Below are 19,572 nucleotides of genomic sequence, written 5' to 3'. Positions count from 1 at the left end.
CACCACTACTACTAAAGGTATTTCAAAGCATAGAAAATGACGGAATACTACCCAACTCATTCTATGAAGCCACCATCTCCCTGATACCAAAACCAGGTAAAGACATTACAAAAAAAGAAAATTACAGACCTATATCCCTCATGAACATAGATGCAAAAATCCTCAACAAAATTCTAGCCAATAGAATCCAACAACACATCAAAAAAATAATTCACCATGATCAAGTGGGATTTATACCAGGTATGCAAGGCTGGTTTAATATCAGAAAAACCATTAATGTAATCCATCACATAAATAAAACAAAAGACAAAAACCACATGATCTTATCAATTGATGCAGAAAAGGCATTTGACAAAGTCCAACACCCATTTATGATAAAAACTCTTACCAAAATAGGAATTGAAGGAAAATTCCTCAACATAATAAAGGGCATCTATGCAAAGCCAACAGCCAATATCACTCTAAATGGAGAGAGCCTGAAAGCATTTCCCTTGAGAACGGGAACCAGACAAGGATGCCCTTTATCACCACTCTTATTCAACATCGTACTTGAAGTCCTAGCCAGGGCAATTAGGCTAGACAAAGAAATAAAGGGTATCCAGATTGGTAAGGAGGAAGTAAAGCTATCACTATTTGCAGATGACATGATCGTATACATGGAAAACCCTAAGGAATCCTCAAGAAAACTACTGAAACTAATAGAAGAGTTTGGCAGAGTCTCAGGTTATAAAACAAACATACAAAAATCACTTGGATTCCTCTACATCAACAAAAAGAACATCGAAGAGGAAATAACCAAATCAATACCATTCACAGTAGCTCCCAAGAAGATAAATTAAAATACTTAGGAATAAATCTTACCAAGGATGTAAAAGACCTATACAAAGAAAACCGCAAAGCTCTACTACAAGAAATTCAAAAGGACACACTTAAGTGGAAAAACATACCGTGCTCATGGATAGGAAGACTTAACATAGTAAAAATGTCTATTCTACCAAAAGCCATCTATACATACAACGCACTTCCGATCCAAATTCCAATGTCATATTTTAAGGGGATAGAGAAACAAATCACCAATTTCATATGGAAGGGAAAGAAGCCCCGGATAAGCAAAGCATTACTGAAAAAGAAGAAGAAAGTGGGAGGCCTCACTCTACTTGATTTCAGAACCCATTATACAGCCACAGTAGTCAAAACAGCCTGGTACTGGTACAACAACAGGCACATAGACCAATGGAACAGAATTGAGAACCCAGATATAAATCCATCCACGTATGAGCAGCTGGTATTTGACAAAGGACCAGTGTCAGTTAATTGGGGAAAAGATAGTCTTTTTAACAAATGGTGCTGGCATAACTGGATATCCATTTGCAAAAGAATGAAACAGGACCCATACCTCACACCATGCACAAAAACTAACTCCAAGGGGATCAAAGACCTAAACATAAAGACTAAAACGATAAAGATCATGGAAGAAAAAATAGGGACAACCCTAGGAGCCCTAATACAAGGCATAAACAGAATACAAAACATTACCAAAAATGATGAAGAGAAACCAGATAACTGGGAGCTCCTAAAAATCAAACACCTATGCTCATCTAAAGACTTCACCAAGAGAGTAAAAAGACCACCTACAGACTGGGAAAGAATTTTCAGCTATGACATCTCCGACCAGCGCCTGATCTCTAAAATCTACATGATTCTGTCAAAACTCAACCACAAAAAGGCAAACAACCCAATCAAGAAGTGGGCAAAGGATATGAACACACATTTCACTAAAGAAGATATTCAGGCAGCCAACAGATACATGAGAAAATGCTCTCGATCATTAGCCATTAGAGAAATGCAAATTAAAACTACGATGAGATTCCATCTCACACCAACAAGGCTGGCATTAATCCAAAAAACACAAAATAATAAATGTTGAAGAGGCTGCGGAGAGATTGGAACTCTTATACCCTGCTGGTGGGAATGTAAAATGGTACAACCACTTTGGAAATCTATCTGGCGTTATCTTAAACAGTTAGAAGAAATAGAACTACCATACAACCCATAAATCCCACTCCTCGGAATATACCCTAGAGATACAAGAGCCTTCACACAAACAGATATATGCACACCCATGTTTATTGCAGCTGTGTTTACAATAGCAAAAAGCTGGAAGCAACCAAGGTGTCCATCAACGGATGAATGGGTAAATAAATTGTGGTATATTCACACAATGGAATACTATGCATCGATGAAGAACAGTGACGAATCTGTCAAACATTTCATAACATGGAGGAACCTGGAAGGCATTATGCTGAGCGAAATTAGTCAGAGGCAAAAGGACAAATATTGTATAAGACCACTATTATAAGATCTTGAGAAATAGTAAAAACTGAGAAGAACACATACTTTTGTGGTTACGAAGCAGGGAGGGAGGGAGGGAGAGGGAGGGAGAGGGTTTTTTATTGATTAATCAGTAGATAAGAACTGCTTTGGGTGAAGGGAAAGACAACACTCAATACATGGAAGGTCAGCTCAATTGGACTGGACCAAAAGCAAAGAAGTTTCCGGGATAAAATGAATGCTTCAAAGGTCAGCGGAGCAGGGGCGGGGGTCTGGGGAACATGGTTTGCGGGGACTTCTAAGTCAATTGGCAAAATAATTCTATTATGAAAACATTCTGCATCCCACTTTGAAATGTGGCGTCTGGGGTCTTAAATGCTAACAAGCGACCATCTAAGAGGCATCAACTGGTCTCAACCCACCTGGAGCAAAGGAGAATGAAGAACACCAAGGTCACACGACAACTAAGAGCCCAAGAGACAGAAAGGGCCACATGAACCAGAGACCTACATCATCCTGAGACCAGAAGAACTAGTTGGTGCCCGGCCACAATCGATGACTGCCCTGACAGGGAGCACAACAGGGAACTCCTGAGGGAACAGGAGATCAGTGGGATGCAGACCCCAAATTCTCATAAAAAGACCATACTTAATGGTCTGATTGAGACTAGAGGAATCCCGGCGGCCATGCTCCCCAGACCTTCTGTTGGCACAGGACAGGAACCATCCCCGAAGACAACTCATCAGACATGAAAGGGACTGGTCAGCGGGTGGGAGAGAGATGCTGATGAAGAGTGAGCTAATTATATCAGGTGGACACCTGAGAGTGTGTTGGCAACTCTTGTCTGGAGGGGGGATGGGAGGATAGAGAGAGAGGGAAGCTGGCAAAATTGTCATGAAAGGAGAGACTGAAAGGGCTGACTCAATAGGGGGAGAGCAAGTGGGAGTACGGAGTAAGATGTATGTAAACTTATATGTGACAGACTGATTGGATTTGTAAACGTTCACTTGAAGCTTAATAAAAGTTAAAAAAAAAAAAAAGAATGTCAAATTTGGGGTTCAGGTGATTAGGTGGATGGTGGTACCTGAGGGAGGGAAAAGGCCAAGCTGAAGGTAGGGTGGGGGTGGAGATGAGATTATTTAAGTGTTGAAATATTAGCATAATATCTAAATACAAACATCCACTAGACCAGTGGATACGTAGGCCTGGCATTCGCGAATGTGGCCTTGGCTAGAGCCGTAGTGTTCCATGTAGCCACGAGCCTTTATGTAAGAGTTAAAGCCCTTATTTAAGAATTCCAACAGAGACTGGGTGAGTTGGTAGAGCAAAGAGTGCAGAAGAATCCAAGAAAATATCATCAATTATAAGAGGGGCAGAGGAAGAGCCCTCCAGAGTGAAACTGGGAAAGATTTGTCTTCTTTTCCACATCATCAATGTTAGGGGAAAGCATACCTATAGTTTTGCATAATTTACTTCTAAAATAGGTTAAGCCTCTCAGGGACAGCAGTGACTCTAAAGAGAGTGATAATTCAGCTGCACCTCTTCTTGCCGTTTGACTAAAGCCACCCAACTTGAGAATAAAATCGTAGAGAACTCTTTCCAACTCATCCAATGAGGTGGTGATGTGTATTAACTTGTTTTTTTTTTTTTCCTTTTGTTTTTAGACAGAAAATGAGAAAACAAGCAGTGTTCAGAGTGGCTATCATGAATATTTCCTTTAATTCTCTCAGTATCCAATTAGGACACTCCAATGTTAGACCTTCAAACTATGTCTGATTCACTTCAAAGTTCCATTTTACAATTAGTTATATTGGGTTAGTAATTTGAAATGATATGTTTATTTTCACTTTACGGTAACACAACGGAAACCCTGGTGGCTTAGTGGCTAAGTGCTATGGCTGCTAACCAAGAGGTCAGCAGTTCGAATCTGCCAGGTGCTCCTTGGAAACTCTATGGGGAAGTTCTACTCTGTCCTGTAGGGTCACTATGAGTCAGAATCAACTCGATGGCACTGGGTTTGGTTTTTTTGGTTTGGTAACACAACAGAACTTAATGTTACTGCTGTTTTATCCCCTTTCAAGGCCCAAGCTAAGTACTCAGACTATATTTATTTTTACATATCAGTTATTCACAAATGACACTTATACAGTCAGAAAATGGATTCTAAACCCATGTTTCCTCTGCAGAGGAAAGCCCAGTTAGTTTAATTTTCCTTTGCATAGTTATTTGTGTGAAAGAGAAGGTACATAAAGTTAAAAAAAAAGAACTCGAGACCATTTCTCATCTCAGACTTCCTTGCACTGTTGAAAACTATGATTTTTAGGTCATAAAATCTGAGCCCTTTCAAGAAATTTTGTTGGGGAAGTGGGAAAATAGACACATATTTTCAAAGAATTTAAATATCTGGATTGGTGGAGTAAACCAGAGAAAGAGATCCTGCTATTTTATCAGACTTGAGTTTCAGCCAAAACTGGTTGATAGATCCTTTAGAAATTATTCATTATCATCAAAGTATCCATTGGATAGTTTACGTTTCCAAAAAATCCACTGCTGGTTTCTTCCTTTCAAAGGAACACTAAGCTTTTTGACATGAAACATTCTTTATATAGAAAACATCATTAGTGAATTCCTGGTGAGGAGCCATATGCCCCATATGTGGAATTTTCCATTTTATTCCCCATTTACTGGTAGGAAATTCAGGTCTAATATTCTGAGGTACATCAACTTCTTTCGTTAGAAGAGTAATGGACAGGGAGTTCAGGACCCTACTGTGGAAATTAGCATCATATGACTGTTTAGAAACTTCTATATGCCTCAGTTTCCCCACACGGAACACAGGCAGATGATGAGTTAACAAACTAATGGGCACATTTTTCTCTTAAATGTAAATGACAACATGCAAACCTAGCTCCCACCGTGAAGGTGGCCGTTGATATCAGCTGCTGTGTACACAGCCAGAATTTTTTCTGTGCACATGTCTGTATTCACTTAGAGAAATGAATAACATTTTCTGTGTGCTTTTTAATACATAAAAGGTAATTGTGAAAAATCCAGTTGCCGTTGGGCGACCTGCTCCGACTCGTGGTTCTGACCAGTTGCCGTCGGGCGACCTGCGCCGACCCGTGGCGGCCCCGTGTCTGTGTCGGAGCGGAGCTGTGCTCCACGGGGTTTCCAGCGGCTGATTTGGGGGAAGGAGGTTGCTAGATCTTTCTTCTGAGGCGCCTCTGAGTGGACTTGAATCATCAACTTTTTGGTTAGCAGCCGAGCGTGTCAACCGTGTGCACCACTCCAGGACTCCACATAAAAGATGACATTCGTTAAATACATTTCCACAACACCCGCTTTATATTTGGGTTAGTTATCTCAGTTTTAAAAACTGATTTGTGAAATTCCATAACGCGAGTGTGTGTGAATTTATTTAGCAATTCCGCTACTCGCGGACATTTAGATTGCCTCCAACTTTTCGCCAAAGTGCTTCCAATGATGCCTCATTAAACATCCCGTTACACGCCTCCTTGTGAAGTTGTGGGAGTGTTTTTTTCTGGCATAGATAGTGCAAATGGAACTGCTCTGCCATGGGAAATTTGCGTTTTGAATTTAATAGACATTGCCAACTTGCCTTAGAAGATGCTGGTTCCTCTTCACATCCCCTCGCCATATTTCAGAGAACACCTATTCCGTCGTTCATCTGTCAAAACCCTTGTTCCTCACGCTCCATCTTGACAGTCATCTGCTACCTACAAACTTTCCCGATGTCCCCAGTGGGCTGAAATCTCTCCCTCCTCTGATTAACCTGAATATTCTGTTCGTTTGTTCTTCCTTAACACCATCTTTCAGATTTCGACTCTTCAGAAAGGTTTTGTATACTTGTCATATCACTTCTACTTGACTGTAAGTTCTTGAAAGCAGGAAATATTTTAGTCAACTACAGCACCTAGCCCAGTGGTTGCTATGTAGTAGGTGCTCTGTAGATATTTGTTTCAAGTCCTAGGAATTTCATTTACAAGTAGACAGTGAATTTTTCCCACAGAAAACAAAATTTAAAAGTTCTAAAGAATCGAAAGCTAACTTACCTTGGGAGGCTACATTTAGTTCAAGGAAGACTGAGGAGTAGGAACCTAGAATCCTTTTTTTTTTTTTTTTTTGTACCGATCAACTTTATTCCTTCTTTCTCGTTTCTTATGAGAAAGCTTATAGCATTCACTTCAAGATGGTATACAAAAACTCTTCCCCCAATCATGAATTTTTTTTTTCATTACCTTGAGGGGCTGCCTGCAGTGTCTGACCCAGAAAAGATTCACTTGAAGTACAGCCAGCAGACGTACAAGCTGTAATTGTGAAGCTGTAGTTGCTGTATGGCTGGAGACCTAGAAACGGCCAACAAGAAAGCACATCTTGAGAGGGTTATTTATCACCAACTAAGTACCAGAAGTAACACGCAGAGTTGAAGAAATGATATTAAAAAAATTTAACAGCAGAAAATATCCCTTAATAAACATTGGAGCATCATAAGCAGTTTAAGTATTAACGAAATTTCTTTTATCACTGATAAAATAATAAACTTTCGGTCTTGAAAGAGACCTTACAATTCCTATAATCCATCCCTCCATCTTTGTCTTGATTCTCTGCCCAAGTTGTCATTGGAGAGGATGTCCCATCTATGTGACCTGGAGCACGCCTCCCAAAGAGTCCATTCCATCTTTGGAAAGCTCTAGAGTCTGCCTTACATTGTTTGAAAATCCTTCCTTAAAGTGTGGTGAAATCTTTCTACCACTGCTACCTCTGGGGACATACAGAACAAATCTAATATCTTTTCCATATGACAGTTCTTCAAATATTTGTAGACAATTATCAAATCCCCCCTGAGTCTTCTCTTCTCCAGGCTAACCCTTCCTATTACTGCAACTGCTTCTTATATGGATAGAGGCAGAAAAACAAAACGAAGGTTAGAGTCAACATTTTTGTTTAGCCTAGACACATTCAACTCAAATTATCGTCAACCAACACTTTTTTTTTTTTTAAACTCTGCACTTATTCATTTTGTGTGCCCTTATGTGTACCATCTCACACTTCTCTAGTTTTGGTGGGTTGGTTGGTTTTGTCTTTATACATAGACCAGACTCAACTTGATGAGGGGATAGCACCTCTTTTGTGTTAGAAACATGATGCAGCACAACAGCAACTCAATAAGGTCTCAGGAAAAAAAGAAGGAATCATCTATTTACAAAAGAAGTTGTATACCGTTAGACGTGACCACTCTGGTCGGTGACCACGGGCAAGTTACTCAGCTTCTCTTCGTCTTGGACAAACCAGTTGCCGTAGAGTTGACTCTGACTCATGGTGACCCCATGCGTGTCAGAGTAGAACGGTGCTCCATGGGGTTTTCGTTGGGTGGCTCTGGGTGGACTTGAGCCTCCAATCTTTTGGTCGGAAGCCGAGCACATTAGCTGTTTGTACCACCTACGGACTCTGATTTGTTAAATGGGGAATCACTACAGCACCTAGCCTCGCAGGCTGCTGAGAAGATGGAACGGGTGATCTGGAGCAGTGCTTTGTTTAGCAGAAGCAAACTTAAGACTCAGAAGCATCCAACAAGGAATTTACGGAAGCTAACATGACATTTCTTCCCTTGATTCTTGGGAAACATTTTTTTAAAGAGTAGGATATAGTCTATGTTTGAGTTATGTCAGATAATCGAGTCAAGTCAAAACAGGGACCCACAAATTACTGTACTTTAATTTTCATGAATTTTGAACTACATTTCCACATATTTTGTTCTTTTGGTACGGTGATTCTCCCACCAGATGTTCATGTCACTCTATGCATATTTCTCCTCAAATGCTACATTTTCAAAGATTTTTACCACTCTGTCTAAAACACCACACCCATCGTTCTTCATCCCCTCACCCTACTTTCTTCTAGCTGATGTTTTATTATGTATCTGTTTATTTTTGTTTCCCCTTAATATGATGTAGGAGCTCTGGTGGTGTAGAGGTTAAGAGCTATGGCTGCTAACCAAAGGTTGGCAGTTTGAATCCACCAGTTGCTCCTTAGAAACTCTATGAGGCAGTTCTACTCTGTCCTATAGGGTCACTATGAGTTGGAATCAACTCAATGGCAATAGGGCTTATATGATTTAAGTTCCACAAAAAGCAAGGACTTTGTTTTGCTCACCACTTTATCCTTAGAATAGTGACTGTCCCAAAGTAGGTGCTTAATAAATTGTTGTAAAATGAATGAATATTTTAATGAATCGATTCATTTAGAATCGGGGCTGTGGTCTGGTTCCTTGCTAAAGCAATAATGTTCTGTGGCTGGAGCTACTCCAGGATTCTGCTTCAGAGCCCTTTGTGTTTTCTTATCAGTTTGGTGATGAGACGCAGGTACTTATTTGATTATAATCTTCCATGTGGTTGCTATGGAGGATTTACATAATTTTGATATTTATATGATTTATAGAGGAAGGCTATAAAGGAAAGATCTAAGCCATACCCAAGCCACATAGGTTTGATAACAGCTTATGGGAAAATGCTAAAGATTATAAAAATATGGAACTTAAAAGAAAATGGAAGGAAACATCCTAGAATCAAGATCAGAGGTTATAGTGACAAGCTGATTTAGCCTGCTGATGTTCCCCTTCACTTCCACTACTGAAAAAGGGGGTCTTGCCCCTGTAACATCTTTACACCTGGTCAATCTCTTACTTTCTCAATTAGAATATAAGACTTTTGAGAGTAGGGATGATATTGTTATTTTATTTTATTGCACTTTCTCTATAGTGGTTATTTCAGATGTCCAGTAATGTTTGTTAAATATTGTTTAAAGAAGAGAGAGCACATAAAAGTGCCCTTCAAGGATGGCAAGGCTGTGAAGCTATCATGTCCATCACAAGTGTGACCTGAACAAACAGGTCCTTCTTCATAATTCCATAAGCATCCTTGCCCACAGCATATATTACATTGAGCAGATTATTCTCTAGTTGCAAAATATTAATAACATAATAATAAAATTAATACAGTTTGTGAGCAATAGATATTTTCTAGAATTTTCCAAATGGCCAACTTAATTATAGCTGGTAAAAGAGGAGAGATATTTATTTTTTCTTTGGAAAGTTCTTACAAATAATAGACTCCATTCTCTTCCTCATTTTGTGTTCTGTCTGGTCTATTTCAGACATGCATTGACTATTGAAACAAATTTTAGGATGGATGTTTGGGTGAAAGAAGAGAAAATTCATCATCACAGATGTGTAATAAGGCTAGTTGGATGGCTGAGGGTATTTGCAATGAGCATAGTGGCTAAAAGGCAATTTAATGTACATAAAAAATAAAAGAAATTGTCATTTCTTTACAGAATCTCTCTGGAAGCAAGTCAAGTGGCCTCCATTTTACACATAGCCCAGAACACTAGAAGACAGCTGTTTAGAGATAATACAACAGCAGACAGGTTGTCCCCTTAGGAATTGTTGATAGACTGAGGAAGGCATGTCAAAGGAATTTGTTACCGATGTTTAAATTGGATGGGCTGGGTTGCCTCAGCAAAGTATGGGACCAAGAGGAAATGTGTATCTCTTGAAGGTATTGGGGATACAAACATCAAAGCAGAATGCAGAATCCAGCATTGAATAGAAAACCTGGGCCAGGAAGTCACAGGAGTTTGTACACACCATCAAACCAACAGGAGTGGTTATGGTGAACTGGGGAAGGGACGCAAGAATTGAAGAGCCAGAAAGACCAGAGTGAGAGGCATGCCGCCACCAGTGAAGGTGGGAAGGGAGATAGTTTCATTCTAATTCCTGACAATTTATCCTTAAAAGCTTTTGTCTTCTCCTGACATTGTGGCATGTGGATGTGCTGATCACAGTCAAAGGGCCACATATGGCAAAAGGTAGAAACGCTTTGGCTCATTTCAACCGTGGTTTGTTGAAGGATGTCACGTAACTCCACATCTGCTATATTTATCTTCAGGGTCCATTTGCTTTTCTTTTTATGACAAAATTCATTTTTTTCTTGGAGAACCCAGTCTTTGGCCACTATCAGGCTTTGCGCTTTATTTAGAAGTGTTTAGAGGTGACTCTACCCAGACTGAGAAGTGTACCTACGACCCGGGCCTGGGAAACCAGAGCTCCATAGTCTTTTTGCCATGTCAGCAGCTTTGGTCTTTGGCCGAATTCAGGCCCATGCAAGCTAGACCTAGAACAAGAATTTTTGTTTTAACAGCTGATAGTTTTTTTTTTTTTTCTTTTTTCACCACATAGAGCTTGAGAATGGAGGAGAGCTGAGAGATAAAAAGGAATTGGGTCCTGAAAACAGCATTTGGTATCTTTGAGTGAACTGTGCCTAAAGTCTACACCTGACTTTTTAGTTTCATGAGCCAATAAATGCCCCTTTTTGTTAAGCTCATGACTTACAAGAAGAGTTCTAGATGATACCATCATTATAGTTATTGTTAGTCTCACATGTCTAAGCACAGGCTGAGAATCCTGTATGTTACATGTGGGAACCACAGCAGCTGGTGTTACCCTGTCCTAGGTGATCTCCTTTCAAAAAGCTAGAAAGGGTTACAAGATGGCGGGGAAGAGAGTAACAACAACGGGAATATTCCTTTGCACATGTGGACAACAAGCCCAACACTCGCCATTAGATAAGAACTACAGCCAAACACATTGAAAGTACTCAATGACTGCCTTCCCTCTGAAGATTACACAGCATCTGAAAGATTTAAAAAATGGTAGAAATCCTTGCAACTCCTTTTAAAGTGAAAGATACGTACTAAAAGGATTTAGTTCAAGCATCAAGTCAATACAAAAACTATAAAGTAGGAAAAAAACTCCGGCTTTTTGGTTGTTTTTGCTGTTTTATTTTAACTCCTTTTTCAGTTTTCTGGACTCTATCGACTAAATATACTTTATGAGAAATATGGTTATTTTTAGGGAAGTTGGTTACTAGATTTCATAGCTAACATGGTAGTTGAGGTTTGTTGTGTACCTACTGCTTGCTGGTCCTCTTCTGTGCACTTCACAAACGTGAACACAATCAATGCCCACACCTTTTGCTGAGGTATGTGTGACTGTCTGCTTGGTTTACACATAAGCAAGAAAAAGCGCAGAGAGTTGGAGGGATTTGTCTATGACCGCAGAGCTAAGAAGTGAGGTCTGGATTCAAATCTGTGCGGTAGAGCTGAAAAATGTAGCCCAGAACAGATGGGTCAGGCTCCCAAGCCTGGTCAGGAAAACACACAGGAAGCCACAAAGGTAGCTCAAAGTCCTGTGAAACGTGCAATATTTAAAACAGAATGCCAGGGGAAATATATATTTAAATATCTTCATTTTGAACATTACAAGAAGCCATGTACTGAGACAGGAGAGTGTGGTAGTCAAGAGAGCGGAGTCTGAAGTTAGTCTATTTGAGTTCTAATACTTACCTACTTAACAACTACGACCATGAGAAACATTGTTGACCTCTGGGTGCCTCAGTTTCCGTGTCTATAAACTGTAGGCATGATAGTGGAGACTGTGGGCTGATAGTGGGCTGCAGACTACCTTGAGGGTATTCAGGCAATATCCAAGTCTGTAATTTTTTATATTCTATTTCTTGTATTTTTCATATGGCTAGAGGACTGGATTACCGATAGGCTGGGCTGGAATAGTCTGCAAGGAGAGCACCGACTATGATCGGGCAGAGATGATTTACATGCCCTGGATGACCTTCCGTATACACGACTCGGTGAAACTCAATCAAGTCAACACGTTTCAGTGGGGATTTGCTGTCATTTTAAGGAAGCCCCTATTGGTATTTTTTTTTTTTATTGGTAGTCCTTAAAATGAGACATACATGAAATATTAGCAACAGGCAATGAAAAGGGCACACCAATTGAAAACTACTCCTGAATTGATCAGGACGAGAAGCGAGAAATAAAGAGATGTCTCAAAGGAACTGTTCTGACTGTAACTTAATTCTAAAGTCAAGAGTAAAAGGAGAAAAGAAAACATCATTCAAGCGCTCAGCACTGAAGAGTGGGAAATAACGGTTGTAGAGCAGAGAAAGGCGAATGCATGGAGAAAAGCCAAGTATTTAACATTTCGGTTTAGTGGAGACGACTGTGGCTGCAAATTACCTGAATTTCCCTATAGGGAATCGTGTTCTCTTTTAAGGGAAAGAGGCAGACTATAACCAAACTCATTACAATTACACTTTCAAGTAACAGCTCTTTCAAGAGTAAATGTGTGTTAAAAAGGGACTGCAAAAAGTCTGCCTATGGATCATAAAAATATGATTTGGAAAACAAAACTCAGGCTTATGCAAGTTACATTTGATGCACACTGTAATGAACAGCTTGCTTCTAATTCCTCATCTTTGGATAAGTAGCCGGGAGAAGGCACTTTGTCCATTATAATTTCAGATAGCAAGTGCTGCTTCAAAGGATTTAGCCAATTACCCTACAGCATCATCTGCAAACAGTCCTAAACAATATATAATTCCATAAGTCCTTCAGTCAGCATGGTTAGTGATTGACTCATGTGCTGAGAGGCTGGGTTGCTTTAAGAAGTTTTTGTTAGGCAGATATCCAGTATTATAAATCTTCACCTTGTAGGTGAGCAACTTGTCCGGACACCACTTTATCCAAACTGGATGCTGGGCCGGGCAGACCCAACCCAAAACTGCTGCCGTGATAATGTCGTTTGTTGTCATTAGCTGCTGTCAAGTTAATTCCAACTCCTGGTGACCCCATGTGTGCACAGTAGGGCCGCTTCATAGGTTTTTCAAGGCTGTGATCTTTCAGAAGTGGATCACCAGGCCTGTCTTCCAAGGCACCCCGGGCGGGTTCAAAATGCCCACCATTCAGCTAGTAGTCGAGTGCTTAGTCATTTGTACCACCCACTGGCCTGAGATCTCACTAAGTGATCCCCTTTAGAGCATCTCTGCCCATGGAGATGCCCAGGAAATTCCGGCATTCACTGGTAACCTTAGTTGTGACGTTAGAGTTAGCTGTGACGTTAGAGTTAGCTGTGACATCAGGCTTCTGCCACAGATGAATCGGATTCTATGTGGAAATATGGATGTTCCCGGCTGATACACTAAGGCACCACAGAGTTATTTTAGAGACAAGGTGCATTTAAATAATGATTTGCTTTATAAAATTTGAGTAGAAGTGTATCAGGAGTGCTGATGTTAAAGGAGCCCCCTTTTTTTTGATAATACCATCCATCAAATCTCAGCAGCTCCCTATCCCGCTTGGCCAAACCAACTTCTTGCTCCTCCATGAGCAGCTACTGTCCCTGCCTTTTTTCTGTATCCAGGTTCCCAAGCATGAATTCCCTCGGTGAATCTTAGCATTGCCACCTCCCGTGGATCTGAAGTCAGAACATCAAAGTGAAGGGACCTCTGCATTGCACACGGCGGTACGGTAACATCACGACTTTCTCTGGTGACCACTTGCTGCAAACTTATTTGCATTCTGAATTCTCTATTTCATGTGAAATACTAGGTCCCGGCTTAGCCCCATAAACCCCGATATCTTGGTAATCAGTCTCAGCCCAAGAGGCACTTCCTAAATGAGTTACAGCCTTAGCGGATGCCCTTTCCAAATATGTCAATATCAAAGCTATTGTTAAGACAGCCATCAAGGAAAGTCACTTGCTTTTGATTTTAGTTACAACCTATTAACAAATATCTTCCTTCTCTGGAGTCCAGCGGTATACTAGACCAAGGCCTCTTCTCTTCTAAATATTCAGGCAGAATTTTCTTCTTTAGAAACAAAATGTGGTATCAGGTGGAGGCAAAGTCTGATACTGCTCAAATACACGACCACAAGGCCACCTCAGAGAGAGCAGAGATTGGCGGAGACTGTGGAGACAAACCAGAACTAGCCTGGGAAAATGTGGGATTTCAGGGAAAATTATTTCTCTCTAAATATTAGGGTCTCAGCTGCATCTAGAAACGTTTAAAAAAAGGGAGAAATAGTGGTCGGTGTCTTTTTTTTTTTAGGCAAGTAGTCAGGCACAAAGTTAGTTTTCCTCAGCACTGGAAAAATGAAAATAATCGCCTTACCTATTTTCATAGGTCTCATTCATGGTGGTCAGTGGTCGGGTAGTACCCAAAACCAAAAAAAAAGAAAAAAAAAAAGCATTGCTGTCGAGTGGATTTTGACTCAAAGTGACCCAATAGGACAGAGTAGAACAGCCCCACAGGGTTTCCAAGGAGCAGCTAGTGGGTTCAAACTGCGGACCTTTTGGTTAGCAGCCGAGCTCTTAACCATTGTGCCGCCAGGGCTCCACTGAGCCGCCAGGGCTCCACTGGGCCGCCAGGGCTCCACTGAGCCGCCAGGGCTCCACTGTACCACCTGGGCTCTGATTAGGTAGTAGGTGGGGGAAATAAGGGCCGGAGCAGGTACACGAAACTACAGAAGTTCCAGGTCTGTTCTGAGAACGTGATCGCCATTCTAGTTTTCCTACTATCAGTTTCAATTGAAAAAAATGCACCATCAATAAATCCAGATTGCCTGAGATCGAGGCTGGCTCCATGGGCATGTGTTCTGTGCAGTCACAGAGTCCTGAGCTGAGAAGGACCCCGTGCTTGGTGTAGTGCTCTGCTGTTGCCTTCTTGAATTTCTTAATGATTTTGTTTTTAAATTGTGCTTTAGATGAAGGTTTACAGAGCAAATTAGTTTCTCATTAAACAATTAATACATGTACTATTTTGTGACACTGGTTGCCAACCCCATGATTTGTCAACACTCTCCCCTTCTCGACCTTGGGTTTCCCATTATTAGCTTTCCTGTCCCCTCCTGCCTTCTTGTCCTTGCCCCTGGGTTGGTGTGCCCATTTGGTCTCATTTTATGGGCCTGTCTAATCTTTGGCTGAAGAGTGAACCTTAGGAGTGACTACAGTACTGAGTTAAAAGGGTGTCCGAGGGCCATATTCTTGGGGTTTCTCCAGTCTCTGACAGACCAGTAAGCCCGTCTTTTTTTGTGAGTTAGAGAAATTCTTAATGATTTTTGAACAAAGGTCCCCGCATTTTCATGTTGCATTGGTCTCCACAAATTACGTAGCCAGTCTGGCCTGAGATGTCGCTGCAGTTGACACTGGAGTTTTTATCTCCAGTGGAAACAGAATGTAGTCATTTAGAACCAAGTTTACTATTCAGTATTCACTCATTCAACAAATATTTTTTGAACATCTAATATACGTTAAGTACTGTGATAAGTACCAAGGATTCAATGGCAAACAAGGAGTTATTGTCTCTATCCTTAAAAAATTTTACCTACTAGTTGAGGATCAGAAACAAGAAAAATGATTTAACAATAAAATGTGAAAATATGATGAGAACAAAATGTGGGATGCTATGCGTACACATAGTTTTTGTTTAGTTTGTCCTATACCCTTAGGTGATTTCTACTCATGGGGACCCCATGTGTTGCAGAGTGGAACTGTGTTCCATAGAGGCCTTTCTTTCGAGACACCTCTGGGTAGACTCAAACCACCAGTCTTTCAGTTAGTAGTCAAGAGCTTGACCATTTGCACTACCCAAGGACTTGGAAATGTAAAATCCCCTTATAAAGAATGTCTACATTTTGTTATAACGATGGACAGATTATGTTCTCTTTTTTTCCAGAAGCAAGGTGTTGGATATCCACTTCAGTATAACACTGGCATTATGTTTTCTGCTACAACCCCATCCTTAGAGTTTAGGCTACTTAGCACACAAGCTTTTCATGGGCTTCCAAGAGGACAGGAAAGGAATATTGTCCTCTCTGTTCATTGACTTAATGCTGGTGGGCATTTACTTTGAAGTGAAATACAATGATGAGAACTTTAATTATTTTGAAAACATTTTCCCCAGAGTTAAAAGACACATGGGCCCTTAATGTACCTGCTGCTAAAAAGGACATGCTTAATTCATTTTTCTCAGTGGCCCTAATTATTTAGTTAATCCTTTTACCCTCTCCTCCACCTTACTGCCCTTATTGGGAGGCCCATCTATAAGGTAGGGGTAACCTGAAGGGAAACGATGCCATAACCGACACCCAAATTGCTCTGTACAGGACGGTGAACATGTTCAGCAATAAATGATACGAAAGGGTGTCTTATTGACAAGCTGACACACACTGTTTGCATTAGTGAATTTGAGAAGATGATGGCTGCCGCTCCATCATCCCCACGGTATTCAGCTCAGTGAGATAGTAGAAAACGCTTCAGTTTACTTAAAGCATTGATAACACCTCTAAATAATTAACTGAGGACTTCCTGTCTTCAATTACTTAATGCTTTTTTTAACATCTTGAGAGGGTTATAAGCAATTTATGGATTTCACATGATGAGTGCATTCGCCCCAACTCCCACAAGCATTTACAGGATCATGTTTCTAAAGCTCCGATGTAATTAAAAACACGCATGGAGACAATGGGGCTGAGGCGCGGTGCCCAGCTCCCTTTGTCACTTTGAGGAGCTAGGTTTGCAGGCTCCAGGAAGACTCACGCTACAGCTTCATTAGTGTGCTGCCATCACTTAGGGGAGGCCAGCCTTTTGGAATTGAGAAAATCAAGACAGTTACCCTAGGGGTTCAGGCAGGCTCTTTGATCAAACATCCAAGATGGAATGTGAAATAGATTTGATTATTTTAGTTCATTCCATAAACTCAGTAGAACCGTCATTCACATTATCAAACACTTCTGAGCTGAATTTGGTCAGTCAGCTAACCAGGGAACTGAGCTCGTCTGGCAGAGAAAATGCTCACCTGATATGGACCTCAGGTTTTAGATTCTCTGATGCCGAGCACCATTCCTGCCCTACTGAAACCGCCTCGAGGAAGCTGTGGGGGTTTCAGTCCTCATTCAACAAAGAAATCCCTGTTTAGGACTGTATTACCCAGCTGAAGTATCCTCTCATCTATTTAAGATGGAACAGAGTTTTATGATTTTGTAAGAATTAAAACTTTAACATACTTTTTCTAATAAAAGAGGATTGCTGTCATCAAGCTATGTGTGTGAAATCCTCCTGACATGAAAAGATCCATTAAAAATGACAGTGAAAGGAAGAACTGGTGGAGTGAAAGTGTCTAAAGAAAACATCTTGTCACTATTTTATAATTATTGAGGCTATCAACCGTGTTCATGATAATCATGATAAAGGGAGAAAAGATTGAAGTTGTCAAGGATTTCATTTTACTTGGATCCACAATCAACAGCCATGGAGGCAGCAGTCAAGAAATCAAAAGATGCATTGCTTTGGGTAAATCTGCTGCAAAGAACCTCTTTAAAGTGCTAAAGAGCAAAGATGTCACCCTGAAGACTACGGGGCACCTGACCCAAGCCATGGTATTTTCAATCGCGTCATATGCATATGAAAGCTGGACGATGAATAAGGAAGACAGAAGAAGAATTGACGACTTTGAATTGTGGTGTTGGCAAAGAATATTGAATATACCGTGGACTGCCAAAAGAACGAACAAATCTGTCTTGGAGGAAGGGCAGCCAGAATGCTCCTTAGAGGCAAGGATGGCGAGCCTGCGTCTTACATACTTTGGACATGTTGTCAGAAGGGATCAGTCCCTGGAGAAGGACATCATGCTTGGCAGAGTACAGGGTCAGCAGAAAAGAGGAAGACCCTCAATGAGGTGGATTGACACAGTGGCTGAAACAATGAGCTCAAGCATAACAATTATTGTAAGGATGGCTCAGGACCGGGCAGTGTTTCATCCTGTTGTGCGTAGGGTCGCTATGGGTCGGAACCGACTTTACCGCACCTAAAAACAACAACAACAATAAATCAAACATGTTCGTTTGAACATTAGAGTTGAATGTGGGCTGTTGGCGTATAAATGCCAGTTTCTAAAAAAATGCAAATCAGTGTGTCAATGCCAGATAGATACTGTAAGGCAACAGACATTTCCTCAGCCTTGTATCCCGGTTTATTGTGAAACCTTTACCAGTACAAAGTCCTAATGTGCATTAACTGGGCTTTGAAAACTCTGTAATTAACTTTCCTTTGTCCACTCCCAACCATTCTCTTGATTTACACCACTGCGTCTTGTCCAGAGCTTACGGATTACACTCTATTCACAGCTCTCGCTTTACTTGTCAATGCTCTCTGTGACTGATCCAGAGCAGACCCATGGCTGTCGAGTCGATTCCAACTCACCGCAACCCTATGGGACAGAGCAGAACTGCCCCATAGGGTTTCCACGGAAGGCCTGGTGGATTCAAACTGCTGACCTTTTGGTTAGCAGCCGAACATTTAACTACTAGGCCACCAGGGCTTTCGCTGTCTGGTTAGGAACGTTCGAAGAGCAGGAATCTTACATTAGAGCACTTACTATAGTAGCTATGGAGTTCCTGGGTGGTGCAAACTGTGAAGTGCCTGGCTACCAACCAAAGGTTGGCAGTTCAAACCCAGCCAGAGGTGCTCGAGAAGAAAGGCCTGGCGATCTGCTTCCAAAAGGTCACAGCCATGAAAACTCTATGGAGTACAGTTCTACTCTGCAGTACATGGGGTCGCCGTAAGTCACATTCCACTCAACGGCAACGCTTGGTTTGTAAACTGGTGTCTAGAGCGGCAAGCAGGAAATACTTTTTTTTTTTTTTGAAGGAACCAGGATTCTGATTTTTTTACAGAAGGACACCCTGGAGTAGATGAGTTGTTTTCTCCATCTCTCTAATGTTGGCATTAGAGACAGCCCTCACTTGTCTTACAGGGATGTGATGAGAATCAAATGAGTAAAAATGCAGTTATTTACAATTATAAAGCACCATAAACCGAAAAGTAAAAAAAACCCACTGCTGCAAGTCAATGCTGATTCGTAGCGACCCTATAGGACAGAGTAGAACTGCCCCCATACAGTTTCCAAGGCTGTAATCTTTACAGAAGCAGACTGCCACATCTTTCTCCCTCGGAGTGGCTAGTGGGCTCCTACCACCATCCTTTGGGTTAGCAGCCGAGCCTCCAGACCTCCTATAAAAAAAAAAAAAAAGCACCATACAAAGGTAAAGTTTTATTATATAAAATATTGTTTCATTCACTTGTGATGATTTGCACTTTAACTGAAGCATGATATAAAGAACGTAATCATCTGAACTGATTACGGCTCTCCCCATTCCCATTATCAGTGATTTTACTCCGAATCTAGAGAAAAGGGAGGCCACGTGCTAGTTCACAAATGTTCATTAAGCCCCTTCCACAGGCTTAGGGCACTTTTGGGAAAACACTGCAGATATTATCAATAAATGCTTGCTGTGTGCCAGGAA

The 19,572-nt window shown here is 41.0% G+C and overlaps 1 protein-coding gene across 1 annotated transcript in view; it reads right to left on the bottom strand.

Annotated features, from left to right (window-relative positions):
• USH2A (usherin) overlaps positions 1 to 19,572 on the bottom strand; it is an 894,134-nt gene that overhangs the window by 172,385 nt on the left and 702,177 nt on the right. Inside the window, exon 56 of the mRNA XM_003419876.4 lies at positions 6,591 to 6,698. Coding sequence (XP_003419924.2) covers positions 6,591 to 6,698 — 108 coding nt within the window. The remainder of the gene's footprint in view (positions 1 to 6,590; positions 6,699 to 19,572) is intronic.

Source organism: Loxodonta africana, chromosome 25 (genome assembly GCF_030014295.1).
Source record: "Loxodonta africana isolate mLoxAfr1 chromosome 25, mLoxAfr1.hap2, whole genome shotgun sequence".
Classification (NCBI taxonomy): domain Eukaryota; kingdom Metazoa; phylum Chordata; class Mammalia; order Proboscidea; family Elephantidae; genus Loxodonta; species Loxodonta africana.
The sequence above is the reverse complement of the archived record's forward strand: the minus strand, read 5'-3'. Positions and strand labels throughout refer to the sequence as shown.